The sequence below is a fragment of the Selaginella moellendorffii genome, unplaced genomic scaffold (assembly GCF_000143415.4).
Source record: "Selaginella moellendorffii unplaced genomic scaffold, v1.0 SELMOscaffold_10, whole genome shotgun sequence".
NCBI lineage: Eukaryota > Viridiplantae > Streptophyta > Lycopodiopsida > Selaginellales > Selaginellaceae > Selaginella > Selaginella moellendorffii.
In genome coordinates this window covers 1788445-1815590 of record NW_003314271.1, presented here as the reverse complement: position 1 = coordinate 1815590, position 27146 = coordinate 1788445, and the positions used below count along the sequence as shown (strand labels likewise).

At 51.3% G+C, this 27146-nt stretch overlaps 11 protein-coding genes across 11 annotated transcripts; 4 read left to right on the top strand and 7 right to left on the bottom strand.

Annotated features, from left to right (window-relative positions):
- The first annotated feature begins 19 nt into the window (after nucleotides 1-19).
- On the top strand, nucleotides 20-2129 carry LOC9631393 (ornithine aminotransferase, mitochondrial). The gene is made up of 10 exons (XM_002968468.2): nucleotides 20-201; nucleotides 254-362; nucleotides 417-647; nucleotides 707-866; nucleotides 914-969; nucleotides 1029-1181; nucleotides 1234-1331; nucleotides 1378-1458; nucleotides 1510-1743; nucleotides 1814-2129. The coding sequence occupies exons 1-10, from the start codon at nucleotides 44-46 to the stop codon at nucleotides 1956-1958; spliced, it is 1425 nt and encodes a 474-aa protein (XP_002968514.1). The 5' UTR covers nucleotides 20-43; the 3' UTR covers nucleotides 1959-2129.
- LOC9650305 (kinesin-like protein KIN-14O) lies at nucleotides 2111-5303 on the bottom strand. The gene is given in 11 exon segments (XM_024673091.1): nucleotides 2111-2961; nucleotides 3026-3153; nucleotides 3206-3243; nucleotides 3330-3539; nucleotides 3614-3825; nucleotides 3828-4004; nucleotides 4062-4168; nucleotides 4225-4392; nucleotides 4440-4523; nucleotides 4598-4874; nucleotides 5022-5303. Coding segments are annotated over 10 exon segments (2118 nt in total). The 5' UTR covers nucleotides 4809-4874; nucleotides 5022-5303; the 3' UTR covers nucleotides 2111-2178.
- Nucleotides 5304-5879: 576 nt separating this feature from the next.
- Nucleotides 5880-6464, top strand: LOC9631392. The gene has a single exon (XM_002968467.2). It carries the CDS (start codon nucleotides 5959-5961, stop codon nucleotides 6358-6360), a length of 402 nt encoding a protein of 133 aa, XP_002968513.1. The 5' UTR covers nucleotides 5880-5958; the 3' UTR covers nucleotides 6361-6464.
- A 51-nt stretch (nucleotides 6465-6515) lies between these two features.
- On the bottom strand, nucleotides 6516-8216 carry LOC9631391 (GDSL esterase/lipase At5g03810). The gene is made up of 5 exons (XM_024673092.1): nucleotides 7808-8216; nucleotides 7610-7737; nucleotides 7323-7553; nucleotides 6910-7165; nucleotides 6516-6850 (listed from the first exon to the last, which is right to left on the bottom strand). Exons 1-5 carry the CDS (start codon nucleotides 8091-8093, stop codon nucleotides 6660-6662), a joined length of 1092 nt encoding a protein of 363 aa, XP_024528860.1. The 5' UTR covers nucleotides 8094-8216; the 3' UTR covers nucleotides 6516-6659.
- Nucleotides 8217-8460: 244 nt separating this feature from the next.
- Nucleotides 8461-13228, bottom strand: LOC112345761 (serine-rich adhesin for platelets-like). The gene is made up of 6 exons (XM_024673090.1): nucleotides 12209-13228; nucleotides 12005-12095; nucleotides 11833-11938; nucleotides 11019-11777; nucleotides 9128-10949; nucleotides 8461-9049 (listed from the first exon to the last, which is right to left on the bottom strand). Exons 1-6 carry the CDS (start codon nucleotides 12387-12389, stop codon nucleotides 8550-8552), a joined length of 3459 nt encoding a protein of 1152 aa, XP_024528858.1. The 5' UTR covers nucleotides 12390-13228; the 3' UTR covers nucleotides 8461-8549.
- A 1076-nt stretch (nucleotides 13229-14304) lies between these two features.
- On the bottom strand, nucleotides 14305-17415 carry LOC9631390 (S-adenosyl-L-methionine-dependent tRNA 4-demethylwyosine synthase). Its single transcript, XM_002968169.2, has 10 exons — nucleotides 16609-17415; nucleotides 16422-16537; nucleotides 16189-16364; nucleotides 15941-16131; nucleotides 15802-15888; nucleotides 15582-15739; nucleotides 15314-15524; nucleotides 15050-15238; nucleotides 14670-14986; nucleotides 14305-14606 (listed from the first exon to the last, which is right to left on the bottom strand). The coding sequence occupies exons 1-8, from the start codon at nucleotides 17398-17400 to the stop codon at nucleotides 15080-15082; spliced, it is 1890 nt and encodes a 629-aa protein (XP_002968215.1). The 5' UTR covers nucleotides 17401-17415; the 3' UTR covers nucleotides 14305-14606; nucleotides 14670-14986; nucleotides 15050-15079.
- Nucleotides 17416-17431: 16 nt separating this feature from the next.
- Nucleotides 17432-21462, bottom strand: LOC9650304 (phospholipase D delta). Its single transcript, XM_024673194.1, has 11 exons — nucleotides 20878-21462; nucleotides 19582-20818; nucleotides 19409-19525; nucleotides 19169-19363; nucleotides 18871-19119; nucleotides 18755-18823; nucleotides 18555-18702; nucleotides 18353-18501; nucleotides 18123-18287; nucleotides 17872-18069; nucleotides 17432-17818 (listed from the first exon to the last, which is right to left on the bottom strand). The coding sequence occupies exons 2-11, from the start codon at nucleotides 20581-20583 to the stop codon at nucleotides 17522-17524; spliced, it is 2589 nt and encodes an 862-aa protein (XP_024528962.1). The 5' UTR covers nucleotides 20584-20818; nucleotides 20878-21462; the 3' UTR covers nucleotides 17432-17521.
- Nucleotides 20879-21976, bottom strand: LOC112345731 (putative F-box protein At3g23950). The gene has a single exon (XM_024673020.1). The coding sequence runs from the start codon at nucleotides 21974-21976 to the stop codon at nucleotides 20879-20881; it is 1098 nt and encodes a 365-aa protein (XP_024528788.1).
- A 1350-nt stretch (nucleotides 21977-23326) lies between these two features.
- Nucleotides 23327-24042, top strand: LOC112345778. Its single transcript, XM_024673157.1, has 2 exons — nucleotides 23327-23488; nucleotides 23555-24042. Exons 1-2 carry the CDS (start codon nucleotides 23363-23365, stop codon nucleotides 23657-23659), a joined length of 231 nt encoding a protein of 76 aa, XP_024528925.1. The 5' UTR covers nucleotides 23327-23362; the 3' UTR covers nucleotides 23660-24042.
- Nucleotides 23567-24096, top strand: LOC112345777 (succinate dehydrogenase assembly factor 4, mitochondrial-like). The gene has a single exon (XM_024673156.1). The coding sequence runs from the start codon at nucleotides 23725-23727 to the stop codon at nucleotides 24010-24012; it is 288 nt and encodes a 95-aa protein (XP_024528924.1). The 5' UTR covers nucleotides 23567-23724; the 3' UTR covers nucleotides 24013-24096.
- LOC9631388 lies at nucleotides 23986-27115 on the bottom strand. Its single transcript, XM_002968167.2, has 8 exons — nucleotides 26637-27115; nucleotides 26372-26574; nucleotides 26118-26315; nucleotides 25885-26052; nucleotides 25475-25838; nucleotides 25193-25413; nucleotides 24902-25124; nucleotides 23986-24824 (listed from the first exon to the last, which is right to left on the bottom strand). Exons 1-8 carry the CDS (start codon nucleotides 27091-27093, stop codon nucleotides 24079-24081), a joined length of 2580 nt encoding a protein of 859 aa, XP_002968213.2. The 5' UTR covers nucleotides 27094-27115; the 3' UTR covers nucleotides 23986-24078.
- Between the last annotated feature and the right edge of the window lie 31 nt (nucleotides 27116-27146).

Here is a 27146-nt window from a genome sequence, read left to right as displayed (position 1 = left end):
ATTTCTAGGGATAGTTTGAAGCTATGCTTCGGAGAGGCTAAGAATGGCGGTGGCGGCGGCGGCATTGAGGCGGTCCCTGCTGCGATCGCGGCGATTCCTGCGCGATCGCAGCTACATCACCAGCGCCGAGGTCTCGGCGCCGTCGCTGAGCGACAAATCGGCGTTCCTCATCCAGGACGAGCAGCATTACAGCGCTCACAAGTAAGCGATCGTTCGTTCGTTTTGCCCTCTTGATCGCGATCGCGACATCCAGCTATCATCCGCTGCCCGTGGTGTTTGCTCGTGCCAAGGACGCCGTGGTTTGGGATCCAGATGGCCGGGAGTACTTGGATTTTCTCTCTGCCTATTCTGCCGTGAATCAGGTGAGATTATAGCGGTTTTTTTCATTTTTCTTTGCTTGAGATCTGAAATTGCAGGGCCACTGCCATCCAAAGATCATCGAAGCTCTCACCAAGCAAGCTCACAACTTAACGTTGAGCTCGCGAGCTTTCTATAATGACAAGTTCCCAGCCTTTGCGAAGATGATCACCAAGTTGTTTGGATATGAGATGGTGCTGCCGATGAACACCGGGGCCGAGGGCGTGGAGACGGCCATGAAACTGGCGAGAAAGTGGGGATACGAAAAGAAGGGAATTCCAAAGAACGAGGTAATGAAACCAAAGGATATGAATCTACTTTGGCTTGCTGAGGCTTTTGGAGTTTTCAGGCCATTATCATCTCGTGTTGTGGTTGCTTCCACGGTCGAACAACTGGAGTGATATCGATGAGTTGTGACAATGAGGCTACTCGAGGCTTTTGGCCTTTGCTTCCCGGCCATGTAAAGGTTGATTTTGGTGACATCAGTGCACTCGCATCCGCTTTGGAAGGTGCGTTGTTTTCTTTTGTTTTATACAAGCTATCAGCTTCCGTGTAGAGCATGGAAAGAAGACTGCAGCCTTTCTGTTCGAGCCTATTCAAGGGGAAGCTGGGGTATGGTCCGTCGTTATCCATTTCATAGATATCCTTTTAACGTCATATTTTTTTTCTAGGTGATACTTCCACCCGAAGGTTACATCAAGGAGGTGCGCAAGCTTTGCTCCAAGCACAAGGTGTTGATGATAGCAGATGAGATACAAACTGGAATCGGTCGAACTGGAAAACTTCTGGCTTGCGACTGGGAAGAAGTTCGACCTGATGTTGTGGTATGATCATGTTTGCGGTATGATTCACTTTGACAGTTCATCTTTTCTTTAGATTTTGGGAAAAGCACTTGGTGCTGGGGTGGTCCCCGTAAGTGCTGTGCTCGCTGACAAGAACGTAATGCTGTGCATCAAGCCTGGGGAGCACGGAAGGTTTGGCAATGCCATTCTAAATTCTCTACCTGATTCATAATTACAGTACCTTTGGAGGAAATCCTTTGGCAAGCGCAGTGGCTATCGCTGCACTGCAAGTTGTCCAAGACGAGCAGCTTTGTGAAAGGTGAGAGCTTTTTCCACCAGCAAACACTTGTATTCATCTTGATTTATACAGGGCAGCGGACCTGGGGGAAGAATTTAGAGTGCATCTCCAAAACTCGCAAAAGTGCCATCCGGACGTGGTGAAAGAGGTGAGGGGCCGCGGACTCTTAAATGCCGTGGAGTTGAACTCTCAAGGGCTGGGGACGAGCAACGCCTACGAAGTTTGCCTTGCGCTGAAAGAGCGGGGAATCCTCGCTAAGCCAACGCATAACACGATCATAAGATTTTCTCCTCCATTGACAATCAAGTACGTTCTCTTGGTTTTTTCTTTTCAAAGTCTCGGGCGATTGACAATGGTTGCTCCTCCTGTGTTGCAGACCGCAGCAGCTCCAGCAGGCCGCAAGCGCTTTCAGCGCTGTTCTCGACTGGGATCTGTCAAAGCTACAATCAGCGAAGAAAGAGGCGACTGCCAAAGTTGCTCCCGAGCCGTGCGACCGCTGTGGTCGCGTCAAATACGCGTAAGTCGTGATCCATTCTTTGCTTGTAGTTGTTTGGTGTGATTTTCTCGAGAGTAGGCCTACATATAGTTGTTTGTGTGATTTTCTCGAGAGTAGGCCTACAGCTACAAATCGCAAGATGATCGTGTAAATGACAAGAACACTTGGGAACAAATCTTCTTCTATGTTTTGGAGATCATCACCCTCAAGCTAGCAAGTTAGTTTACAAAAGGTAGGATCTCTCGTCACAACCTCTCGGTGATAGAAATCCTGCTTGAGCACTCGAGCGTCCATCTCCTCCGGTACTTGGAGCTCTTCTTGCCTAAGTACTCCCACCCACATCTTCCACCCCGCTCCTTGCCAGCTTGAGTGGAGGTGGCGCTCGTCCTCATCAATCTTCTCTCGGACTTTGCCGCCACAGCCACCGGGAGTGGAGGCGATGGCGATGGAGCTGAATTCTCCGTCGTGAAACCATTCCTCGCAGTAGCAGCAGTAGCAGCGGTAGCAGCGGTAGCTTTGCGATCAACCAGCAGCTCGTCCTCTTGAGCTCCAACTTCGTGAACTCTAGGTGGCGGAGGATCGTCAACTTGGTGATGGCGGACAACCTCTTGGCGATGGACTTGGAAGTTGAGAGTTCTTCGCACCTGGCGAGACTCCGGCGTCCCGGATCTCACCACTCTCTTCTCGGTGGTCGTCTCCATCATCACCGAGACCACGCTCTCGAGGTGGATCGTGCTGCTGCGTTTCTTGCGCTGGCTGCTCACTGTGGGTGTCATGAATCTGGGAATGGAGGAGGACGACGATGAAGAGGATGAAGAACGTCCGGCGGTGGTGGTGGTGAGCTCCTTCTTTGCGCTCGCCGAGAGTAACTTGGCTTGCAGCTCGTCCAAGTCTTGGTTTTCAATGCCGCGGCGGATGAGAGACTCCACCATTTGGATGTTCTCGTTGAGCTTCTGGCACTCGGTCTCGTAGAGCTTCATCTTCGCCAAAACGTTGGCCATGGTAGCTGTTCTCTCGTCCCTTGCGCTCTAGAATCCATAAGAGAAAAGAGTTCAAGACTATGAAGGGAGAGAACAAACTATAGGATCTTACAGGAGATATATCTCTTCCAAGATGAATCGCCCTGGCCCTGGAAGCAAATCCTAGCGAGCACGTCGTCTCTCCAAGGTCTTCCTCCTTTGGACTAACGTGAACAAGCATCAAAGCTTTCGAATCCTTCCCTGGAAAAAACCATTTTTTCTCTGAGGCACCAAGCAAAACTTTTCAAAGTACCTAAACAATCGCGAAGAATCTGTGTCAGCTTGCTATTCCTGCTCGTCACAAGTTGAAGAACACCAACCAAAAAACCAGTTAACTCTCGCTCGTTCCATGAAAAGAAAGAAACAAAGATTCTTACCTGTAAGGTATGTGTGGTTGCTTTCGTTGTAGAGCACTGATAACATCCCCCAATGCGGACAAGGATGCATTGATGGCTTTGCCTTCTTCCAGAGTTTGTCCCTGCGCTTGCGTCTTAAAGAACCTCTCGCTCCCTCCCAAATCCACCAGCCAAAGTTTGCTTGCGTGGCTCTGCTTTCCATAGTTGCAAGTGATGTTGATTCGAACCAAGCTGATCGAGCAAAGAAGAATTTATGGCGGTCGGAGAAAAGATGGAACAAAAAAAGAAAAGTTTTGGACTCTCACCAGTGTGATCTACTCGATGTCTCGTTTGCAGTCGTCCAACACGTAGACCTCGAACGGACCCCCTTGCGATATAGATATCTCGCCTGGCTCGCGCTTTTAATCGGAATCTCTGTCAAGTTTTCTATCTCTGTGCTACCAGATCCAGCCATCTGGATGCAAAGGCTGGAGAAGAAAAAATCACGTGTTTCAAGAGATAACGAACAAGGATTTCTTGCCTCTTGCTGCTCGACTGCTGCTTTTGCCGAGGAGCCAATAAGTCGCGCAAACACCCACGGTACACTTCGAGCATGCTCAGCTTGAATGAGTACTCGACAGTTGTGTCGAGCGAAGCGTCGAAGAAGAGCTGCTGCAAAGTGCGAGGAACTATTCCTGGACAATCCTGACTACCTTCCTGAGAACTTGAAAGTCTGAGACGAGGACGAAAAAACGAGAAAATCACGAAACCAACCATTGTGAACGTCTTTCCAGTGCCGGTTTGTCCATAGGCAAAGATACAAACGTTACTTCCATCCATGGCGGACCTGATAATTGGCTCCACTTCTGAGAAAACATCATCTGGAAGAAACAAAGAATCTTAAGCTCTTGTCGCCACCATTTGAATGGTTTCGTACCTTGTAAGGATGCCGCGTGGAAAACCTTATCAAATAGATAGTTCCTGGCTTTGCCACCAGAGGAGGATACTTGGACTTGATTTGGAACATCCGTGGCTACAATGCCGACTCTTCCCTGTTGCTCGGAGGAAAGGAGAGGCCGAACTCTACAAAAAACTCGTATGTTCCCTGCACAAAGTTTTGATTTTTCAGAGAAATCTTAGAAACTTGCAGACCTTTGAGATCGAGGAGCTTGTTTAAAGCGAGCTTCCTGTTAACATTCGACAAGGCATAGGCAGCCTTTAGAAGTATGAGCTCTCCTGGAAAAAAACGAAAAGAAAAAGAATCAACGAAAAACACACACAAAAAAAATAAAAGAGAGATTCTTCTCTACCTTGGAGGCTTGATTTTTCGGTGTTGTTGTAGATGGCCCCTTCTGGAAAAGATGGTGTACAAGGAGTTGAAGGGCAGCTGTTGGACAAATCCTCGATGATAAGCTTGACGGACTGAGCCCAAGTGACTGTAAGATCGCTCTTGGATCCCAGCAGTGATTCGATGGTCCCGACCAAGTTCTTGAAGGAGCTACACTTTTGAGGACTTTCCATGGCTCATCTCCTCAACCAGCCTTCACCCCGAGCTACATTGATCCATCACACAAACTTTGAGCATAGCTGAAAAAAAAAGAAGAAAAAAAAAAAAACCAGACCACCAAACAACCAAGATCAAAGATCCGCAAGCCGCTACTAGCAAGACAACGAGGAAAAACCTCGAAAGCACATCATGCAAGCAAAGGAACAGTGCAAGCGCCTCTTCATTACCTCGAGCTTTGTCCGCCAAACTCCGCCATAGCTCGGCAATCTCTGGGTGGAGCTCCCGCAGATCTAAGTGAGATCCACAAAACCCACCACCGGAGAGCTCGAGCTTTCCCACATTTCCCTGCCAGGCAGCCGCAACCACCGATGCCTCTGCAAAACAAAATGGCCTCCAAGCAAAGGGAAAAAGAGAGAAACAAAAAATACAAGCCCAGCCACCAAAACTAATCGCTCCAAAACCAAAGGTTAATGGAAGCCGTGGTCAAAGAACTTGTCCGTGTGTCCAGTCTCCATCGCTATCCCCCAAAACTCAAAGAATTGTTAGCGAGAAATCACGAATATGGTCGAGAAAAAAGTGATTTTGCATGCCAATTACGTGGTAAAAAGATCTCTAGTTTAAGTGGGGGATTAAAAGCTCGAGCCTTGATAAAAAAAACCTCTAGATTTTTTAAGCTCGCGCTGGTGTACGAAGCCAAACTCATGCTTCCACGAGCTCTCCAGACACATGATTGATGGAAGTTTTTATAAAATCTCTCACTCTCTCTCTGTGGTGGTACCATACTCTATTAAATCTATGTGTGTTGTTCTATCTCATAATAATTCCAAGTGCTTTCTATGTGAGGTGTACTACATGCTGTGCGAGTGTTGTGATTCCTCTCTTCCTTCTCATGGTGTCCGCGCAGGAAAACCAAAGAAGAAGGAGAATCGTGTGTAGACTAAACACTTATCGCGCCTATACGATCTGATCTTAGCCATGGTCGGCAGCTCTATCATCCATGAATCGCTGAGCATCTCCCGCGTACGTTTGATTCGATTCAAGGGCGGTAGTGGTGGGCGCAGCAATCTCACTATATAAACGACCATCCCGCCATGGAATTCATCACAAACTAGCATCCAGTCTCCAGTTTCCTCGCACTCCAATCCACCTCTAGATCTCTCTCCCATGGCTCAGTGCACTCTCCCGGCCCATGATCACTCCATCTGCAACGATCCAATCCGCCGCCTCCACCAGGAGGCCAAGGCCGCGTACCACAAGCTCCCCCTGGAACAGCGATCCCAGGCGCTGCGCCTCTTCAAAGGCATGGATCAAAATGCGAGTAGGGGAGTGACGCGAACGGAGGTGGAACGCTACAGCGACCCCGCCGTCAAAGCGGTCGCCCTCTCGTGCTTCGACGCCCTCGACGCCGATCACAACCGCAAGCTCGATTTCTGGGAGACCGTCACGCTCGCCCACATCCTGCGCGTCCCGGGCAAGCTCTGCGGCGAGTGCTCCACCCTCCTCCTCTACGGGCCCATTTGCAGCGTCTGCGAGACCGACAACTGCTACCCCGAAGAAGAACCCTAAGATCAAAGTGGCATCCGTACAAGGAGAGTCTCTTCGTACAAAGTACGAAATAAACCCTCCGTAATAAACAATACGTATGTTTTAATGTATGTAGGAATTGTGTACGTCGTCGTCTCTGCGATGCGATGCGCGCAGCGAGGAGGAAGGAAGCGATCGAAGGATTAAGCGCTTTTATGCTTACTGCCCGAATCTCAGTGACCAAATTTACAGTGTCTCGAGCTCTTTTCTCTTTTGGGATTGGATTTGGAAGATGGGAGAGGGCTTTCTTTTCCTTGTCTAGAGTTCTCGATTTGCGCTCACTAGAGCACCGCGGCGGCCTGGTTGTAAAACACCTCGGCGATGATTCCATACATTGCCTGCGTCGGGTGGAAGCTGTCCCAGAAGACGAATTTGGAGGAGTCGGAGCACGTCCCCATCGACAATCCATTGCAGAGATCGCCCACTTCGATCAATCCGGAGCCGCAGCAGCCTCGATTCGTCTCGCTAAACCCTGCAAGAAGAAAAACAGGGGATTGAGTCTTCTTGAGCAAAGAAGGGTGGAATTCTTGCCGTATTTCGCAGGATTGTGGATGGCATCGAAGAGGACGCTGTAGCAGTCGAGGTATGCGACCTTGGTTCCCGGCAGTGAGGCCTTGGTTCGCGTGAGCAGCTGCTGGAGCGCGACATTGTGGGCGACGGCCTTGGAATTGAGATCTTCCACGCAGCTTCTATCGCGTTTGCCCGCGGTTGTGATCTCCGATGGCAAGCATCCCAGCGGAGGCACTGAGACTACCGCAAATCGGCGCCCACCGACATTGTAAAGCTCCTGGAGAGATTCCAAAGAGCAAATTTGTGTGAGGCTGTTCTTGGAACGTGTGAAATTCCAAGCGGGGGAAGAAAAAGAGATTGATTGATGGAAGATTTGCGAGAATCCAAGAGAAATGCAATGGAAAACTAGCCCGGATCGGAGTGAAGTCGCGTACCTGGATGAATTGCGAGGTCTGCTTGATGAGGAGCTCCCGGAATTGCTCGTTATTGTACTGCGAGGAGAGGCGAGTGTTGAGGCGATAGTAGATATAATCGTTGCTCCCGGAGCTTATCACGTAGAGCGCCCTGGAGAGGATCGATTGCGCGCGATCCGGCCCGGCTATCCGCTCCAATTGCTGCCGATAACTCGCAAACCACTTGAGCTGCTGCGTGGACGAAGCCACATTCTAGCAAAAGGAAGATCCATGGCTTCAATAGCAAACAAGAGAGAGATCGAGCTTACAAACAACGAAGCCGTGGAATCGACCAGCCCCGACGCTGCCGACGCGAAATTCGCTCCAAAGATGAGATTGTCTCCGGTGGCATTCGGACTAGTGAACGCGAGCGGGAATGGGAGATTGAGCTTCTGGGCTGCGAGATCTCTCCAAGAACAAGCACAGTCAAGAGCCAGTCCACGATAATCAACGAATAGTCAACTCACCGACGATGTCCGGCGCGAGCAGACCATTGCTGAATCTCCCGGTGGGGAATCCAAAATCGCGGCCATAGGGCGCGTGATTGCTGTGCATGATCGTGCTAAACACATTGTTGTTGCCTGCGTCCACGGTGGAATCGCCGAAGATTAGAATCGCGGGAACGCCATAGGCATTGGCGTGATCATACTGCCCCAGCGAGAGATCCAGGGATAGAAAAAACAAGAGCAATGCCAGCATTGCTCTCTCGCGCGGCCGATCGATCGCGCGCCCCGCAAATCGATTATTCGCCATCGATCGGAGCAACCGAAGGAAAAGAGGAAGAAGAGAGAGAGATAAGCGATCGATTGAATGAATGCGAGAGTTTCGGTGGTGGGTGAGAGGAGATTCGAGTGCTTTCACTCCTCCCTTTGTGGCACTGCTGCGTATACTAATCTCCCTCCCTTGTTATTCCACTTCACTTGTTTATTACGTGCCAGAAGGGCGAGAAGATCTCCACCGATGGATCTAAGCCCACCTTGCATAGCAGTCGTTGGATGTGCGCATTATTATGCCGCGGAAACGGTTTTGACGGGCGAGGCGGCGTCGCGTGCCCGTCATTAATGGCGCGACAGGTACACGTCAAAACGACATTAAACATTCCTTGACACGTCACCAAGTTTCCCAAGAACCCTAAAAATCTCTTTTCTTCTTTAGTTTACTGCAGTACACGAGTAAAATTCTTACAAGCCACAGCCCCTCGCTGATTCCTCACAGGATCACGCAGCGGCATTTGGACTGCGATCGCCGGCGCCGCAGCGACTCGGCGCTCGCGGCGTCGCCCCCCCTCTCGAGCGATCGATCGATGAAGTGGTGCTCTGGGATGATGTGATCTTTGACGTCCTCCTCAACTCTTCCCAGGGGCGGGCTGTGCATGAAGGCCACGGTGGTCTTTGGCATCAGCTTCTGGTTCTGCAAGTAAGTGAGCGTTCTCCGCACGGTGGATTCCTCGCTGGCTTTCCACTTGGTGGGATCCAGATCCACGAACTTTGGGGGGATGTGGTGCGTCTTGGACAGCCCCAGGAAGGTGACGAGCTCGTCCGCCGACGCCGCCTTGAGATCCTCCTTCTCGATCCCCAGGCTCGCGGCCCGGTAGACGAGGTCGTGGACGATGGAGCTGCAGAAGAGGATGCTCTCGCGGGTGCTCTCGCTGGAGGAGATCCCGATGGTATTGGTGGTGCTTGGATCCTTGCCAGCACCATTGATGCTCCCTGCCATCGAAGAGAATGAAGCAAGCTCGTCATCGATCGATCGAAACAAGAGCTCTCTCTAGCAGCGAAGAAACTTACCTGGAAGTTTTTCGTGATGCTGGTGATGTTGCTCGGCCTCTTCCAATTGCTTCCAGCACTCGGTCATGGTGTCGATCTCCTCGTCGCCTCGATCGCGAGGATCCTCGCCAGATCCCCCAGGATGATGATCTCCACACTCGGAGGAGGAAGACTCCTCCATGCTACACACTTCTATGTGTGTATCATCCACGAGCAGCGATCTCTCCTCCTCCAGGACAATGTCCATGGCGTCCTGCCGGTGACCCGCGATCGCCGCGATCGATTTCTTCGCTGCTGGCTCTGAGAACTCACGATCGTCGCTCCCCGCCATCTTTTGCCGCGACGAGAAATCATCGATGTAGTAGTCGACGTATCCGTCCTCGTCGTTGTCAAAGCCACCGGGAAGAACATCCTCGCTCGCCAGGATCTCACACTCCTTGCTAGAGTTTAAGCTCGTCGTCCTGCCTCCTCGCTCGCTCGTCGTCTTGTCCACGAACTTTTGCGGTGGATCCATGGAATCGATGTAGTAGTCGACGCAGCTCTCCTCGGATTTGGTGTCGTACTCGTCCGAGACCTTGTACGTATACGTCCCGTTGCTGGACGCGTCGCCGTTGCATGCTAGATCGAGGTGGTGGATCCTCCGCGGGGTTATATCGTCGACGCTATCGTCGGTGGTGCTAGCGGGACGTCCTCCGGATGAAATGCTCTCGCCACCTTTGGAGGAGCTTATCTGGATCGAGAAGAGCGACGATTCCCTCGAGTCTCTCCTCTTGTAGTGCCTGGACGCGCTCAAGAATGCGCCGAAGTTTGGAGGGTCTCGGAGCTTGGTGGTGATCCGGGACGACAATCTATGGACGTCGGTGTTGGTCGAGCTCGTCTTTGGATGATCTCCCCGGTCGTTGGACGATCGAGTGGCGAAAGTTTCCGAGAGCTGGGAGGCGCTGGACGACGAAGTGGAGGCTTTCTTGTCCGAGATTGTCGTGGTGGAAGTGCTGGGAGAGATCGAGGAGCGGCAGTCTCTGGGCTTTGGAGCAGGATCGTTCGCGAGTCCGAGCACTTCCGAGCCGGTTGTGTGGAGCTCCTGATCGAACTGGTAGACTTCCAGGGAGCTGGAGCTGTACTTTAGATCGATGAGCTGAGTGAAGCAGTGGAGGGATGGATCCTTTGTGGAAGATGGCGGCGAGGAGTTCTGCTCTTGTTGTGCTTCGTCCGGCTTGACAGCTCCTCCAGGGACCTTGGAGCTCGGATGAGGAGCTCTCGCTGATTGCCTCTCCTGGTTTTCGGCCAGATCCACGGCTTTGCTGATGACGAGCTCGAGCAAGCTTCTCATGCTGGCTCCGGTGTCTTCGTCGAGCGGATGGCTCTCGTCGATCTCCATGTCGACTTCGTCCTGAAAGGGTGGAGAGTGATCCGAGGAAGTTGGCGTGAGCACCAGGAGCTCATGGTGGTCGGACTTCTCGATCACCATCTCCTCCTCGACCTGAACTTGAGTTTGAGCTCGAGCTTGTTCCACCATCGGCTCCAGCTCCTCGACGATCTCCAGGACTCTCGTCTCCTCGCAGCTCCTCGCCAGCTCCAGGGAGTGATCCTCCAGGAGCTCCTCGGCCTTCCTGTCGTCGATCATGGCGTCGAGCGACGCAAACTCGTCGCGCTCGTCCCGGCTCAGCCTGGACGCAACCTCCTCGTCCTGGTCGTGCTCCACACTCGCCGCGCTGCTGCTGTTGATCGACGAGTCCGTCATGGAGCGCTGCTGGAGCGAGTTGCTGGCTCGCGTGTAGAAGGACGAGATGTGGCTGTTTGACATGAGCGGCCGGAATCCACCGCTCGAGTTCCTCCTAAAGTCCTGCAAGAAAAAAAGCGATTTTGATGATCAGAGAGGAGAGAACTCTTAAGAGTTTGCAAAGCTCGTCACCATTTGTCGCGAAGAACTCGTGTCGAAAGGCTTCCTTTGCGAGTTGATCGCCGAGAAGGAGCTCGTCCCGCCCGTTCGAACCGGCTTCTTGGTCACGGGCTTCACCGGAGAGGTCTCCTCGCAGCCCGAGATCGGCCGCTTTCCACCGCTGTCCGTGGTGGTGGTGGTGATCACCACCCGCGGGCTGGGACGATTCACCTCGATGCCCGAGTTTTGCGACGAGGAGACGACCGATCCTTTGCTGGAGCTGGCCGAGGAGCTGTAGCTCCGGGACAAGCTCGGCGACACGGCGCGGCGATGATCCGAGCTCTTGAACGAGGAGGATCCTCCTCCAACGAGCCGGGGAGACAAGGAAGCTCCGCGAGTGTTGGACGAGGATGGTCGATCCGGCATGCTCGTCCGGAGGTTTGGCGGTGGCTCACTCGCGAATCCCGCGGGCATTGCTGGATGGACGGGAGTTCTCGGCTTTCGCGACGATGGCGAGCTGCTACGCGCGGTTCTTCCCACATTGTTGGAGGTGGTGGTGATCTTGTTGAAGCTGGCGGAGGTGGTGAGCGTTCTCCTGGTCGGGGTGGAGGATCTTCCTGGAGTGGAGGGGCGAGCGCCGGTTGGAGTGACTGGGCGGCTGCTCGATGATCCTGGCCTGGACGGGCTCGAGTTTCCAAACGATGGTCGCCGGCTCAAGCTCGAGGTGGAGGATGGAGATGGCGAGCTCGGCCTGCGCGAAGGACTGGAGCTTCCTCTGGAGATTCTACTCGGCTGGAATGGAAGGAAGACGAAGATTAGAGATGGAGTGTGATCGCTGAGAACTTACTCTTGATCTGGTGGTGGCACGAACGCTGGCGGCCTCGAGCTGTGCCTCGCTGGGGAGGTCGCGATCCAGCGATGGAAAGAGTGGCGTTCCTGGCGGAGTTAGCAGCCTATACCACGCGAGGAAAGTGTGAGAATTCTTGCAAGCTTTGCTCGTCCTGGCTATGGAAGCTTACCAGTCATAGTCGTTCTTCTCCGGCTCCAAGCCTAGCAGATCGTTAGGGCTCTTGTGCTGCAATGGCGGAGCCGTCGCCACCATCCGATACCCTGGAGCGCGAAATCCCCAAACTTAGCGGACAACCCATCATGATTCCAATCATTCCAGCCAAGAAACACGCAAGAACACGAAGAACACAGACAATGGGGTCGAAGAAACTCACGGAGCGACGCTTCGATGTCCTCCTCGGTGCTGGGATGGAGGAAGTGGATCCTCTCCCGCGCCTTCATCTCGTGGAAGAGCGCCAGATCCTCCTCGCGCTCCTTGCCGACCACAGCCATGGCGCTCGACCCTGTGCTGTGTCCCCTCCGATGCTGCGCTCCTTCTATTCCTCCGGCGCTCATTCGATCGATCGATCCAATCCCTTCCGCGCAGCTACATTCCGGGAGCAACCCACTTGCTCGCGATCCAAATCCTCTCGTGGGTCGCCAGTCCTGGCTAGACCCACATCCCCGATCTTCTTCTTCCTCCTCTCGCCTCTCACACTTTCACACACACACACACACACACACACTCTCTCTCTCTTTCACTCTTTCACCTCTTCCTCATTCCAGGCCCGTGCTTCCAATGCAGGAGCTGGAGCGTCCACGAGAATCCATGCCTCCTACTCTGCCACCCCTGATCGTCATCCATTGAGCTCTCCTTCCACCATAGCTGCCGATATCGCAGAGCGCGCTTTAGAAGCTGCTTAGGAGGAGGAAGACGAAGAATCCAGCACCGAGTGTGTCGATTTTGGCTCCATCATCAGCATCGGCGTCTTAGATCGTCTGATTCCATTGGTGGCATTGCTGCTCCAAGAGCACACAGAGAGAGAGAGAGAGAGAGAGAGAGAGAGAGAGAGAAGGGGAGAGAAGAAAAACCATTTTGTTCCTACGCTTCTTTTGTGTGTTCTCTCTTCTCCTGTCTTCCATGGCAGGAAGAGAGAGAAAGAGAAAGAGAGGGAGAGAGAAGAGAGAGAGAGAGTCATGCCATGGAGAGATGCTCCAGAGATGCCCCTGGAGATTCCATGTTGTTGTGAGAGGAGATGATCATGGAGCATGTGGGCAATGCAGAGCAGCCAGCCAGCCAGCCATCTTTGTGCTTTGCTTTGCTTGTGTGCTTGGATTTTGGGCTGGAAGAGATTTTTAGCCTGGTTTTACTTGCCTTGGATTTTGCTTGGAGGCCTCCTTTCCTTCCAGTTGTTGTTCCCCCTTTCTTTTTTTTTTTTTTTTGGCCTGACTTGTGTGGCCTGTGCCAGTGTGTGCTGCAGCAGGATAGCAGCCAGCAGCAGCAGCAGATGCAATGCAAAGGCAAGGCCAAAAGAGAGAAAGAGAAGTTTTTCTATTTTTTAAGAAAAAAAGGTAGATTAAATCTCTTGTTTTTCCTTTTGAAAGTTTCAACCAAAGCACAAAATGCAGGGAGAACTTTATCCTATCAGGTGATTTGGGATTACAGTGGGGTTTAGGGTCAAATTGCAGAAGACTTTGCCATCCTTTATTTCTTTTCAATTGTTTTCTTAAGAGAGAGATGATTGCAAAGATGGTGACCTTTGCCCTAACACCACCCAATGCATGGACAAAAGGCCTGGTCCAGTCAAGGTGGATTCCATGTTCCTGTCAGGATCAAGCCAGGTTTAGTGGGGCTTTAGCCGGGTTTAACGGCGGTTTTAGTTTGGAGTTCAATGCCCCGTTCGCGGATTTCGATTTTCTCGAGGCGAAAGCCAAAGAGAATGTTGGTGCTCTTTCGCAGTCCTCCATTCCGTTTTCTCGCAGGATATATGTAGCACAAAAGCTGGAAGAGCTAGTAAGGACACTGTCTTTGCCAAGGACTTGGTGTAAAGGAGCACCCAACCTGCAGCGTTAGGTCTGGCATGACCGTACCGAGCCAAAGTCCCCCCCGAACCTACCGGTCAAAGCAAGCCAGGTAGAAAAGCAAAACCCACACTGGAGAACATGATCCTCATGTGGAAGCATTCACTTCAAGTAAGAAAAGAATGGATTTGGAGGGGGAGAAAGCATTGCTTGGAAGTTTTCCACCACTCAAGGAGCAATCACTGGGTGTGCTTTGAAGGAGGGATCTGGGGATTCCTTGGGCGATTCCGTTTGATCCAGTGGATGATCCAGCGAGCAAAAGGATTTGGATTGGATTGAATAAGAGGGACCAGTGGAGTACGCTACAGATCCAGTTTCCTAGGTACTCAAGAGAGAAAGCTACTCTCCTGCAACTCCAAAGACTTTCAGGACGTAAAAACACTATAGTACAATTATTTAAACAATCAGCGCAAAGAAACCATTTCCTCCGGATTTTCTCATTTATACTGTTTTGATTGTCTTCCAATATGTCATCATGGAATCGATGATCCGGCAACAGGGATTACACTAGATACACTTTAGAAACGAAACAAAGCTGGCTTGCCTCGGCTAGAAGACGTCTCCTTTGTCCGGACGTTCTTTTGGTCCTACACCAAGACGAAAGATCATTCCTTTTAATCCAACTCGATAACGGGAAGTGTAGCGACGGCAACTCTTCACAAGTTCCCAATGAAGAAACACTTGCTCCTGCTCGTGACAGCTACGGCTTCTCTGCTCATAAACACCCAGGTAAGAACCGAAGAGAGTGAGAGAAAAGAAAAGAAGAACACTCACCTCTTCCAGTTTCCATTGATCCTTCTTCCACAGGCTTGCGATCAATTCGCATTCTCCTGCCGTCCCGTTGCGCTCGTCAAGTACTGGTTATATGCCAAGTGCGAGCCAAGGTGGGAGCACCAGTTCTTCAACTTGCAGGAGAACTTGGGAAACTACAATGGTCGTATCATCTCCGGCAGTGGCATTTTTGATAGCTGCGACGTCGAGCTCCACAGCAACTTGATGCGTGCGGCGTGCCCCGACGGGAAGGGCAACAATATCACCACGGAAACGGACCTCAATCACTACTTTGGAAACAATAATGGGTATCTGGAATTCTGCGGCGTCCACATGTAAACAATCTCTGTGAGCGAATGACGAAATAAAACGAAAAACTTAACTGGCAAGTAGAAGAGATGAGGCTTCTTCCCTTAAGTACAGCCACCGCTAACACCGCCACCGCCATGCCGTCTCTCCTTTCTAACTCTCGTTTCAGTGGGATCAAAGCCACCTTCGACAGCACCATACACAGCCCAGGCCGGGGTGGTTGCCATGTAGTCCTCACTGCTGAAGGATTCCCCACTTGTCACCTGGTGCAAGAAAAGCGAAGTTCTTTAGAAGCAAGGAAGCAAAGTGCATTACTCCTGTCTGCTCTGCCCGCTTACCAGCTCCTGGAACTTGTCATAGTCGATCCATGTATGCCACTGTCCATCGGCTTTGAACTTGGAGACATTAGCCAGGAGAACACAGCACGAGTGGACGTGCTCACACGCCAGCTCGTACTCTCCTCGGGTCTCTGCAGATAACGCCTCCGAAAACTCTCGCACATCCTCGTGCCAAGGAACGTTCTCCATGGTCAACGTTGATGTCTTAGACCTTGAAAACCAGAGAAACGGGTCTTTATGAGAGGAGCAAAAACCGAAAGAGACTTACGAGCCACAGTAGGTAACTCCCTTGATCTCAATAAAGTCCGGCCTTCCCAGTTTCAAAAGCTCTGCGTATGCCGTAATTTCGGCGGTATTCCATCCTTTAACTAAAGTCAAGCGATACACCGTCCTCTGTTGCTTATCTAAAAGCGCCTTCAAAGAATCCTAGAGAAAAGAGAAAAGGAAGCTTAGCTTCGCAAAAGGAGCTTTGAATGCAAACGACTTACGATGAAACGCTCCCAATAGTCGCTGAAAAGAGGCCTGTCTATGGCTTTTAGCCTCTCCTTTGTTGCAGCATCAACGCTCACGTATAGCTGCATAACCGTTTTCAGACACAGGGACACAGACAGAATTTAAGAAGCCTACCTGTGTGACGGGATGTAAAGATGCAATTTTGTCGGGGAACTGGGCATTAGTCACCAGAAACGTAGATATATGTCTCTTATGCAGCTCGTCGACCAGAGTGTTAATCTCCGGATACATGATGGGTTCTCCAACAAGTGACAGAGCACAATGCCTTGGACGAAGGCCTTCTTCCAGACGATCATCTTTCACACCTGAGCCAATATCACAGCAAAGCCGTGAGTTGAGCTACTTGCTAGGAAAGTACTTACCAGGGACGCCTTTCATTTGCTTGATCATCTTCTTATGATGATCCAGAGCAGTCGTCACTATATCCAAAGGATCATCCATCTTCCACTTCCACGACTTTCCAACGGGATTTGTATGGTGCCTCCAGCAGAAGACGCATTTGTTTGCGCACGCAAGGCTCGGCGTTGCCTCCATACATCTGAAAAGTACTTAATAACATCATGAATCATCGTAGAAAAAGCAGAAATTTTCCCACCTGTGGCTCTCAATTCCATAAAAGGTATGCTTGTAGCAGCCACCACGACCGCGTAGTTGAGACTTTGTCCATCTACATAACTTCACACCGCTGTGAGATCCAATTACCTTGTACCCCTGCAAGGAACGAAAGAGAAGAAACAAAGATAAGAAGTGGCCATCTCAACTTAAATCTGAGAAACAGATACCTGTTTCTCTAAGCTGGACCTGATAACGGGCGTCACCATCTCCTTCGCCTCTCCATCGCTAACGGGCTTTCCATTCGTCGCTCGAGGATACTTGCCAGCCAAATCTTCCAAGTCGAAATCCTCCTTACTGTCATCAAACTCGCCATCGTCGTCACTCTCATCTCCTTCAACCGCAGCAGCCGGTTCCACTGCGATGGAATCTCTCTCGAGAAACTCTTTCACTTTGCGAACGAGCCTTGCCGACCAGCCATCGAAAGTAGCATCTAGCCTGCCTCCATCGACGTCTCCCTCGCCCCTCTCCACCAATCTTTGCGCTCCCAGGTCCGCCATGTACTTCTCCACGGCTCTTCCAACGGCATTAAACTTGGAACCATACTCGCGGCTTCCAACGCCAAACACCGCAAACCGGCACTCGGCCAGCGCCTTTGATCCAACTCGAAAGTCCGTGGAGCTCTCGGCGAGCCAGTTCACGAAGAAAGCCGCGTGCTTGGGAGGATTCCCGTCCTCCCATGTCGACACGACCATCACCACCAGCCTCTCCTTGAGAAATTCCTCGGGCTCGTACCCGCTGGGATCGACCAGCTCCACTGGAATCCCCCTCTCACCCAGCTTCCCAGCCAGGCGCTTCGCCAATGCGGCCGAAGTGCCCGTCTCCGACGCGAACAGCAGCTTCAGCTTGACAGCCCCGCCGCCTCCTACTCCATCATCGTTGCTATTGCACTCACCCTTGCAGCTGCAATCGCCGGCGCCACGATCGGCGCCTCGCGTGAGCCATCCCCGCAGCTTCTCCATTCAAGAGCCCTAAATTGCCGAAGAACCCTAATTCGTTAAAACCCTGGGTTCTCGTACGGAGAGTTAAAACCGTTATTTCGTACAAATCATACGTGTACGGGGTTAGACATTCCGTACAAAATCACGAGGTCAGCTGGTCTGGAAGTTGCGCGTGAGGAGTTCCCAGTACCTTGCCTCCAAGATCGGGGAAGTTCTCGAAACCTTGGAGTGGCTCGAGCTTTCCTTCCGGGGTGACCTCCACCGGGTAAGGCATGAGATGGCCTTGCATATCGACCACTTCCTCGCCGACATACTGCTTCCAGTTCTCCTCCGCCAGGTGATTCACACGGCGGACTGTTTCCACGCTTTCTGGATCTTCGAAACAATCTTCCACGCAAGCCAGATGCTCGGCCCACAGCGAAATTCTATGGCCATAGACCTGTAGAAACGAAGGTGAGTTTTAAGTTGCTACGAGCGAGGAACTGAGCTTGCCTGGCCTCTGGGATGTTTCTGCTGTTGCTTCCACGTGTAGTTTGGCTGGAACGCTCCCATTGCTATTTCAGTGTCTCGGCAACCATCCATCGATCTCTGGTTGATGTTTGCAGAGCCTATGATCACGTATTCATCGTCTACAATCATGCTTTTGGCATGAACATAGATAAGAAAACGGCCATTTTCTTGTACAGTATGCTGTCACAAATTAAAAACTAAAAGATCTTAAAAAGCCCCGAGTGCAATAGTACCTGTTTCGACTTCTCAGGTGGTGGCTTCTCGGGCTCGTGATTCCGTTTCTCGCGATTGCCAAGGCAGTAGAAGTTTAAGTAGTCTCTGGGATGATACTCTTTGTCAAGTCCGGTGTCTGCTAGAGCTTTTGCAACCACACGATACATCGTCTCCATGGTTTGTGCCTGGTTTAGATGAGAATACAAAGTGTCAATACTTCTATGCACTTAAAAAACGGAAGAATACTGGCCTGGAAATATAAGATTTCTTGTCCAGAAGCACTGTCGGGAGCGCCTTCCGGCCACATGGGTACAAGCACATACACAGCGAACCTTTTGCGTTTTCGGATATTAGCGTCAATTTTCAGAGCAATCTCCATCGGAATTAAATGCGTTGCACCTGAGAGTATCGCGAATGTTAGCAACTAAAACATGAAGCCTTGAGATTATTACCAGCATTTTTATAGTCAGGCCAAGCATACGAAGAACCCAGAAAATACTGATTTTCAATGTAGATAAAATGCCGAGCAGACCTTATCCTCTCCACGTATGCGGCATGTATACTTTTGTCGATAGCAATGTTCTTTCCGCAAATCAAATGCTGCTCAAACAACAGCTTGTATAAAACCCCATTCTACAGCTACAAAAATTACCTCGACTTCGGCACCCAGAGCACTCTTTGGAAACCCTTTCACAGAACCGGAATCAATCGAACGAAACACCTGCAGGCTATTTCAGTCAGGATGAAAGGAGAAAACTTGCAACGCACTTGCGCATGCCATGTCTCTGGATCATCATGCTGTGATACTAGAAGCGCTTTATCCTCCTCCGGATGCTCCTTGATTGGACCAAGTATCCACGAAATTCGTGAGATCTGAACCAGCTCATCGTCGTGCCAGTTCGAGGATTTCAACCATCGCTGCTCAAAATTTTTGAGACAGTCGTACGCAGCTGGACCTTCAAGCATGCAATGCTGATCATGCCAAGGTTGCCTTGGCCCTCCACTCTCGGCAGTTGCCTGCATAACAAAGTCAATCAAAAGGTCTCAAATTTCACTGACAACTTACCGAAAACATGGCGTTGTAGCAGTCATCTTTGTGAATTGTGGTTAAAGTGTTGAAAAGAGAGTGCTTTTGAGTATCATAACGACCATCGCAAAGGTCTAGACCTCCCAAAAATGAGGTGATCTTTCGAGTTTGTCCCGGGCCCTGAGTATCAGCTATTACCAGCTTCTGATGATGAGTATACAAGGTTCCCACAATCTGCACAGACAACAATGATTTTTGTAAGAGTTATGATAAACTTACCTTTTGTCTAAACCAGCTGAGCTTGTTGTCTCCATAGCGAGGAGAAAGGACACACTTCACTGCAGAATGCTTAAAATATTTCTTTGTGTCCTCGTCGTGAGTCCCCATAACACCATCCTGGAAAGCAAGTTAAAAGTTAATGTAATAACTTACAAGCAAAGAAAGTATCTTACGATTTTGAAGAACCTTGTCCTGTGAGACGTCTTGTCATCCCAAACAAGCAAGAGAACTCTCACACCCTCTGCAGACTTTTGCTTAAGAAGCTCACCCAGTGTTAAGTCCGGCAAGTCCTTGTGACCAGTTCTCACCAGCCTGGTTCTATGAAAGACTGCCCATCCGATAATATACACGATGTGGTGAGCATCGACAATTGCCCGGCAGAGATCCTCCCAGCAGCATTGCCTCACGAATTCCTGGCCATTGTCGAGACTTATCGGCTTGAGAGGAGGCACCTCCGCGTGAGCGTCTTGATACAGCCTCACTCGGCATCCTGTTCTAAGAGGAAAGTACACCTTCTCCACACCAATCCCCGGACCAACACCTTCAATGTAATTCCGATCTTCCTCGACAGGAGTGTACTTGATAAAAAGGTTGAGCTGCGTATCCTGTTTCTGCCTTCCTCTGCTTAACAGCGGAAACCACCCCTCGATGGGCTTCTTCGAAAGAACTTCCTCCGCTGGTATTCGGACCCTGCCGAGGACGTGAGGCCCAAATAAAAGCCCGTCGTCTTTCACGGTCAGCACAACTTCCGTCGCAAAATGACTTACATGGATGGATAATTGTTCGTTCCAGGATGGTTTTTTTGATATCCGGGTTCGACCAAGCCTTGCTCCCCCAATGCTCAAAACAACGTAGAGCCCCCGTTTTGGATATCGCGTCTTCTTGGATACTTTGGGATTGCAGGACATCGGAATTCGCATGCGGACGCAGTCTGTGAGCGGCCCCCTGAACACCAAGTTCTTGCAATCCCCAATTCCTACCTCGAGCTTGCCGTAGAGCAAAAGATTTGATTTTTCTTCCTCAACAGTTTCTAGATCTGCCTCATTTTCCAGCTCTTCGTCCTCCAGTTCATGACTGCCATGCCGACGGAGGTGCCTGTGATGCTGCTTGGCAACTGAAGATTGAGACCGGAGCCCTTGCGGAGGCGCAATGCGAGCCGATTCTTCAGCCGCCATTAAGCTCCTCTTGTCACCGCCTGAATTAAGATCGTCAAGTCCAAGAAACTTGAAATCACCTCAAGGTTTTGGAGTTGCTGCGCACTCAACGGGGTCAATGATACACTCGAATAAAGAAGACCCGTGTGCTGTGCTGGATTGCTGAATTTCTGCCACGAACAACCTCCAAAAGGACACGTAACGTTTGTCCCGATTATCAGGAGGTATATCATGCCCATCTCACGTACGTAATATTCTATAGTTCCATCACATCAAAACATATATAAAGAAAGAAGAGACTGGAACTTTCTGTACCTCAAGGCTGTGTCGTTAAGCTCGGCACAAAAATCCCCTCAAACGATTCTTCTAAGACGTGCCAGGAGCTCAGCTCAACGTTGAAAGCCACTGCTGGAGGAAAATTGGAGCGCCACTCTTCCGAAACTGAGTGAGAACCTCGCAGCAGCCGGGGGTACACCACCAGCATGTCTCCTGCCTGGACGAAGATAAAGCTTCCCTCCAGCGTAATCTCATTCAGTGTCAGGCTCGTAGATAAGATCCTCCAGGCCATTTTACAGCCCCTGGGTAACGACTGATTCCCAGGTACAAGCTCCCATATCTCGTACCAGAGCTTCTTGTCGTCACTCAGCAATGCCGAAACTTGGATGTGTCTCCCCCTGTGATTGATCATGGAGCTGCAAACCATGATATCCAGCCTTTGATGGCTTTTATCCGGGAAGCCACAAACTTCCACCTCCGACCATGATCTCGAGCTCATATCGTAGCATATAACGCTGCCGGGAAGATTGCTCATGTAGAGCGAGCCTCGGAGATCCCTGGTAATGCAAGTCCCTGGCCTGTAGTAGCTAGCGTCGGTCACCCAAGTTTCCAGTCTGGAATCATAGATGAGAAATGGCAATGCTCCAAAGAAACCGACCTTGTACGAATTCCCAGTGGCGGCCACGGCCATGGTCGCCTGGTGGCTGCCAATGCTTGTAGGTGGCAATGGCAGCTGGTGCCACAGACCCTTCAAAGGATTTCCCACGTAGAGCGCCCCATTGAATCCCTGGCCGCACACCAGGCCACGCGAGGACGCCATAATCTGGAGCTGCGATGTTCCTGGCGGACGAAACGTGAAGGGGAACGCTACTCTGGGGCCTCCGACGGGACTCCAAACCTCGGATTTCGGCGGCGCTCGTTGCTGCTGCAGGGATTCTCGCCACGCCCGGACGCAAATCCACGGCGGCTGCGACCGCCTGGCGGATTTGCGCTTCCAGAGCTCGAGAAACTCGCCCGATCCGACGAGCGAGTGCCAAGACTTACACACGGATCGAATGCGGATGATGTCTTCGAGCGGCAGGAGCACAAAAACCTTGGCGATGACATCCCTTTGCGAGCTCCAGAGCTCTTCCTCCATCGCTCCTGCCCTAAAACCCTACCCGTTGGAAGGACGGAATATCCTCGCAAGGATTTTTAAAAATTTCCACCGTACACGTGGCAGCTTGAGATGAAAGCTCTTGGGATCTCGAATGCTTCAAGCTTCTTCCAATTCGCGCGGAAGAGAGAAGAGAAGGAATCAAAGGATGGCTCTCTAGGTGACAATGCGGTGGATCAAGCTCATGGCGCTGGATTCCCGATTCCTTCCAGCTCCAGCAGCGATCGCGTTCGCAATCGGCAGCGCCAGATCGAGAGCTCAATCGTCAGTTCTCTGTTCTAGCCCTAGAAACAGGGGCCCCGCGCGATCTTCTTCCCTCCCAGTTACCAGGAGCTTCAAATCTATCGAATTCCACCGCAAACATCCAATTCAGCACGAGGGGATCCCCAGTGCCATCCGGAGAAATCACGAGGAGATTGAGATCGAGCCGGTTTCTATCCCAATTGGGCTGGGATTTCCACTCGAGAGCAGCAGCATCAAGGACCCAAATCCATCGATCAAAACGAGAGGATTGCTCCACCGCACGCTCGAATCACAGCAAGGGGACACCATTGCCAAGATCCAGGAGATGGAGGACAAGATCCAGCGACTGGCCACGAAGCTGGAAGCAATCTCTCATGTCACAGAGGTCCAGATGAAGATCAATCGCGTCAATCTCTCCTATGGATCGGGCAAGCTCATCGCAACCCCAAGAAATCGGAGCTTCCGGGCCCGGCTGCTGGAGGCCTATGGCTACAAGAGATTTTCGCGTGGATCAACGATCGATAAGAAGCTCTACTGCCCAGCGGTCGATCGCCTCGTCCCGGCTAGGAGCCTCATCGCCGCCCATCTCTTCAAGCACGAGTGGGCGCGCGTCGCCCAGGCAGTGATGGGATTGGAGGACATCGACGATCCAGCCAATGGCCTGATGCTGTTCTCGCCGATCGAGTGCTGCTTCGATCGCCTCCATCTGTGCTTCCTGGTTGATCCGGAGAGCAGCGATGGCGGCCGCGATCAAATCGTGTGCCGCGTGCTGGATCCATCGATCCGGGACAGGCTGCTCGTCTCGGTGGCGGAGTCGAGAGGGAATTGGAGCGGCAGCGACGATCCAGAGCTCGCCGCGCTCTCTTTCGCGGCGATCGATGGGGCGAGGCTCAAATTCATCACGAATCACCGGCCACTGCGCGAGGCACTCAATTTTCACGCGCGCCAGGCGAGGCTGCACGCCATCTCCAGGGGATGGATCGATGAGTCGTGGGATTTCCGGGACTTCTACACAGATCGCAAGAGGTGGGAGAAGATGAGAATCTGGATTGACCAGGAATTGACCGACGTTGATTAGAGCTGACCACATTCCAAGTTCCGCGGGGGTTTAGGGTTCTAGCGAGGATGGTCCAGTTCACGAATGTGCTGCAGATCGTCAAGAAGATCACTGGCGGGCTGGTGTGGAAGAAATGGAAGATGAATGATACGAGGAAAGCCAACAGGAGGAGGCGATTAATCCGCATTCACCAGGTATCGCGAGAGAGAAATCTTCTTCTCTTCTTCACTAGATGAAATTGGGGCTTTCTTGTCTTCTAGGTCGAAGCGATTATCAAGGCTTGCAAAGGCCCTCCTCCTCCAAAATACCTGGGAATTCCAGCGCCATCGCCAGCATCCTCGCAAGCAGCAGCGCCACCATCGTGATCAAAATGTAAGAACATTCTTGCGTAGCAAAGAGCCTCTCCGGAATTTAGGGTTTGTGATCTTCCATGGCCATGGCGTTGCGTCGTCGATGGGTCGGCCTGGCGATCAATCAATCGAGGCTTTGGTCGTCTGGCGCAGCGCGGATCGAGCAGCCGGCGCCCAAGAACCAAAAGAATGCGCGCGATTCCAAGGAAGATCCAAAGGAAGAACCGAGTAGCACTAGGGCTGAGAGTAATAAGAACGAGAACGAGAATGGCAAAGGAGTAGAGCGTGAGGAGGTGGGAGGACCCCAAGGCCTCGAGCCAACGCGCTATGGCGACTGGGAGAAAGCTGGAAGATGCTATGATTTCTAGTTAACAACCATAGCCCAAGATCGATCTCTCAAAACCTTTACATCTCTCTCAAACTATACAATACGACTATACCATATCAAAATAGATAGCGTAGTGCTCGTCCCTGTAAGCCAGCTGCGGGAAGAGCAAGAAATTCCTCAAGCCTTGGCTCGTCGCGACGAAGCTCAACGGATGATAGCTCCTCAATCCCTGGCTCGCCTTGAAGCTCGCCTTGGCATCAAATCCATCGTTCTCTTTGCTTCTACACTTGAGCTGCGCCGGAACTCTCCAATCGTCGACGTAGATGTAGCAGCCTGGGAGATCTTGCGACTCAAACGACACCAATCTATCGCTCGCCAGCCCTGGAACCACCTTGAATCCCAAGTTCGCCTGAGACAAGTAGTTCGTGCTGTCCGCGAACTGGGAAGTGTCCACCACCACCAAGTTCTTGTTGATCCCGGAGTGGGCGATGATCCTTCCTGGCTGATCCAGGAGTTCCAGAGAGACCACTCTTCCCACCAGTCCGGAATGCTTGCTAGCAGCGAGCGATGGAGACGAAGAAGATATCACCTTGAAAGTGGCCTCGAAGTCCCAGTCTGTGCCGTTGGTGCTGGCCGAGTCGAGCGTCACGGTGCGGTGCTTGTGTCCCAGCTGGTAGTCTCCCATCCGGAAAGTGTACAAGAGATCGTTGTCGCTGGGATTCACCGGAGTGATCCAGTCGCTTGGGGACGAGGTGTCGACGGGGCCCAAGTCGAATTCACCGTGGCTTAAACCGGCCAGCACGAATGGTCCAAACATGATCCCGTTCAAGCTCTGGTGTTCCTCCCGATCATCTGGAAGAAAAGAAAAGCACACCACCACCACGAAAGTTAGAAGATTTGCAGATTTGCAAAGAGAGTATTTTCCATACCTTGGATGTGTTCTAGTCTCACTTCTGCTGGGAACTTGAATGTCAGTTTGTCGCCGGCCTTCCACTCTCTCTGGATCGCCAAGAACGATCCCGGCGTGATATCTTGTGGCTCGTCGTTGAAATACGCTTCGTAGCCGCTTGCCACCCACGACGGAATTCTAACGTACAAGGTGTTGATCAGCTTGTGGTACGGGCTTGTTTCTTCAATAGTTGCTTTTGGATTCTGACCAAAGTTGTGTATGAGTTAGTAACTTCGAAAGTAGAGGAAGTAAATAAACGAGAAAGAATTACCTCGTGCAGATGAATGGTGACCTCCATGACCGGATCAAACGAGGTCAGTGGTTTTACTGTCTGCTTAAGTATGAGACCGGCCGAGTCCCATTCGAGTGTGCTTGGAACGAATTGCGCAACATAAAGTGCTGGGATTGGACGCTGTGCTCCTGGATTCTCGTCCCTCACACCATAGTCCTCAAAATAGATCGAGTCTCCAAACTTTGAGAACGACTCAATGCCTGAGATGAAGGAAAACTTTCTCCAAGTCAGTGAACGAGAAGCTTACAAGAAAATACGCACCAGTTCCATAGCAGCACCAGAACGAATCAAATGGATCTCCCCATCCCATAGTGCTGGAAGTTTTAGCCATTCCAGGGCCCATAGGAAGCATGTAAATCATCACTCCGGGTTCTCCTCTCTGGATGGTGAGAACGCCGTTGAGTATAAGCCGCTCATAGTAATCCATGTAGCTGGCGTCCTTCGTCCACCGGAACAAGTTTCTGGCGATCTTGAGCATGTTGTAGCTCGAGCACGACTCCTCCACATCTTTCCCAAGCGAGGAAGCCATCCTGTTGGGATCCTTCCAAAACTCATTGTCGCTGGTTCCTCCGGTGACGAAGCGGTGCGACGAGTTGACAGCATCCATGAAAAAGGTGACCAGCTCCTACACGACAGTGTGAGCTTGAAAGTAGTTCAATCCTGGTAGTTACCTTGGAAACTTGGTCTCCGGTTAGCTCGTATCGCTTCTGTGCACCTATCAGAATTGGGATATGAGTGTTAGCATGGAAACCCGACAGTGTGTCTTGCTGCAGAGCCAATGGACCAAGGAAGCATGGCTTGTCAAAGAGATGAGCAAGCTTCAAGTGTTGTGGATCACCCTGCGAAGCAAGACAAAGCATTGTAAGAAATCTGGTAACGATCATGCCAACTTAAAACAACGTACCGTGATCTTATAGAGGTCATAGAGAACATCATTCATGCCACCAGTTTCTTCATTTAGCGCTTGGAAGTGAGCTTGAATGCTGTACTTCTCGATGTAGTTTTCCACACGTTTTGAGAAATACTGTGCCATCCAAATGACCATTCGGAGAGCCTTCATATTGCCTGCCTCGGTGTACTGATCCAAAAGTCCAGCCATTATCTAAAAAGGAAAGGTTTGATCAGTAAACACACGGCTTTCATGACACACTCACTCACCTTGTGGATGGTGTAATACGGAGCCCATACTGGACGATACGTCTCAAAACGAGTGAACAAGTTGAGAGGAAACGCTGACAAGTAACCAGTCCCAATCTTTTGCTGGCACTCATCTAGTATATCCACGAGATGATCCATCCTCCGCTTCAGCTCCTCATTGTGTGTACTTGCCCACATCTTTGCAGTGGCACTCAAGTAGTGCCCTGGATCACAAAAACAATACTGTAACTAAGCACGTAGAAAACTCCAATGTAGTTTAGCTTACCAACGAAGTGTCCTCTGAGCTCTTGGTCTGGAGCCTCCCATCCTCCGTAAGGAACACCCTTTGTCGGCAATCCCGAATTGTTGCGGAAGCTATAGGCCAGACTATCCACGTCCAGCATGAGAAGGTACTCGAGATTCGTCTGCTGGCCCTTGCCTTGTAGCGAGTCGGCGTCGATCCGGACTTTGTGGAGCGAAGATCCTTCCAGCAGGTGAATCTTGCTAGCCGCTGCAGCAAAGCTGGCTGGAACAATAGCTGGAGGAGGATCCGACATCGGCGCTGTGTAGTCCTCCGTGTAGTTGTAAGTGTCGAGCCGAGGATCGATGCTGTGCGTGTAGCGGAGATAGTTCGAGATGTTCACCGTCACGTCGTTGATACATATCTGAACCGGCGGATCCCCACTGATCGCGGAGCATGCAACGAACAGAGCGGAGACGAGGAGCAAACTCGCAAGCCTCATCCTTGCTCCTTGAGATTTTCTCGAGAGCTTGGGATCATTTTATAACAGCTGGG

Bases quoted from the DNA above. Each gene is read 5' to 3' on its own strand.
- LOC9631393 (XM_002968468.2), top strand. From the start codon at position 44: ATGGCGGTGGCGGCGGCGGCATTGAGGCGGTCCCTGCTGCGATCGCGG. The intron at 867-913 runs GTGCGTTGTTTT...GCTTCCGTGTAG, and splicing joins ACTCGCATCCGCTTTGGAAG to AGCATGGAAAGAAGACTGCA. The intron at 1,332-1,377 runs GTTTGGCAATGC...TCATAATTACAG, and splicing joins AAGCCTGGGGAGCACGGAAG to TACCTTTGGAGGAAATCCTT.
- LOC9631392 (XM_002968467.2), top strand. From the start codon at position 5,959: ATGGCTCAGTGCACTCTCCCGGCCCATGATCACTCCATCTGCAACGAT.
- LOC9631391 (XM_024673092.1), bottom strand. From the start codon at position 8,093: ATGGCGAATAATCGATTTGCGGGGCGCGCGATCGATCGGCCGCGCGAG. The intron at 7,554-7,609 runs GTAAGCTCGATC...TCCTTTTGCTAG, and splicing joins ATTCCACGGCTTCGTTGTTT to AATGTGGCTTCGTCCACGCA. The intron at 6,851-6,909 runs GCAAGAATTCCA...TTCTTCTTGCAG, and splicing joins CCACAATCCTGCGAAATACG to GGTTTAGCGAGACGAATCGA.
- LOC112345761 (XM_024673090.1), bottom strand. From the start codon at position 12,389: ATGAGCGCCGGAGGAATAGAAGGAGCGCAGCATCGGAGGGGACACAGC. The intron at 12,096-12,208 runs GTGAGTTTCTTC...TTCGCGCTCCAG, and splicing joins GGACATCGAAGCGTCGCTCC to GGTATCGGATGGTGGCGACG. The intron at 11,778-11,832 runs GTAAGTTCTCAG...CTTCCATTCCAG, and splicing joins GTGCCACCACCAGATCAAGA to CCGAGTAGAATCTCCAGAGG.
- LOC9631390 (XM_002968169.2), bottom strand. From the start codon at position 17,400: ATGGAGAAGCTGCGGGGATGGCTCACGCGAGGCGCCGATCGTGGCGCC. The intron at 16,365-16,421 runs GTGGGAAAATTT...AGTACTTTTCAG, and splicing joins TATGGAATTGAGAGCCACAG to ATGTATGGAGGCAACGCCGA. The intron at 16,132-16,188 runs GTAAGTACTTTC...ATATTGGCTCAG, and splicing joins GCAAATGAAAGGCGTCCCTG to GTGTGAAAGATGATCGTCTG.
- LOC9650304 (XM_024673194.1), bottom strand. From the start codon at position 20,583: ATGGCGGCTGAAGAATCGGCTCGCATTGCGCCTCCGCAAGGGCTCCGG. The intron at 19,120-19,168 runs GTAAGTTGTCAG...TTTGTTATGCAG, and splicing joins GCTACAACGCCATGTTTTCG to GCAACTGCCGAGAGTGGAGG. The intron at 18,703-18,754 runs GTAATTTTTGTA...TTGTTTGAGCAG, and splicing joins CTCTGGGTGCCGAAGTCGAG to CATTTGATTTGCGGAAAGAA.
- LOC112345731 (XM_024673020.1), bottom strand. From the start codon at position 21,976: ATGGAGGAAGAGCTCTGGAGCTCGCAAAGGGATGTCATCGCCAAGGTT.
- LOC112345778 (XM_024673157.1), top strand. From the start codon at position 23,363: ATGGTCCAGTTCACGAATGTGCTGCAGATCGTCAAGAAGATCACTGGC. The intron at 23,489-23,554 runs GTATCGCGAGAG...CTTGTCTTCTAG, and splicing joins GATTAATCCGCATTCACCAG to GTCGAAGCGATTATCAAGGC.
- LOC112345777 (XM_024673156.1), top strand. From the start codon at position 23,725: ATGGCCATGGCGTTGCGTCGTCGATGGGTCGGCCTGGCGATCAATCAA.
- LOC9631388 (XM_002968167.2), bottom strand. From the start codon at position 27,093: ATGAGGCTTGCGAGTTTGCTCCTCGTCTCCGCTCTGTTCGTTGCATGC. The intron at 26,575-26,636 runs GTAAGCTAAACT...TTTGTGATCCAG, and splicing joins GCTCAGAGGACACTTCGTTG to GGCACTACTTGAGTGCCACT. The intron at 25,414-25,474 runs GTGCGTATTTTC...CCTTCATCTCAG, and splicing joins CTGGTGCTGCTATGGAACTG to GCATTGAGTCGTTCTCAAAG.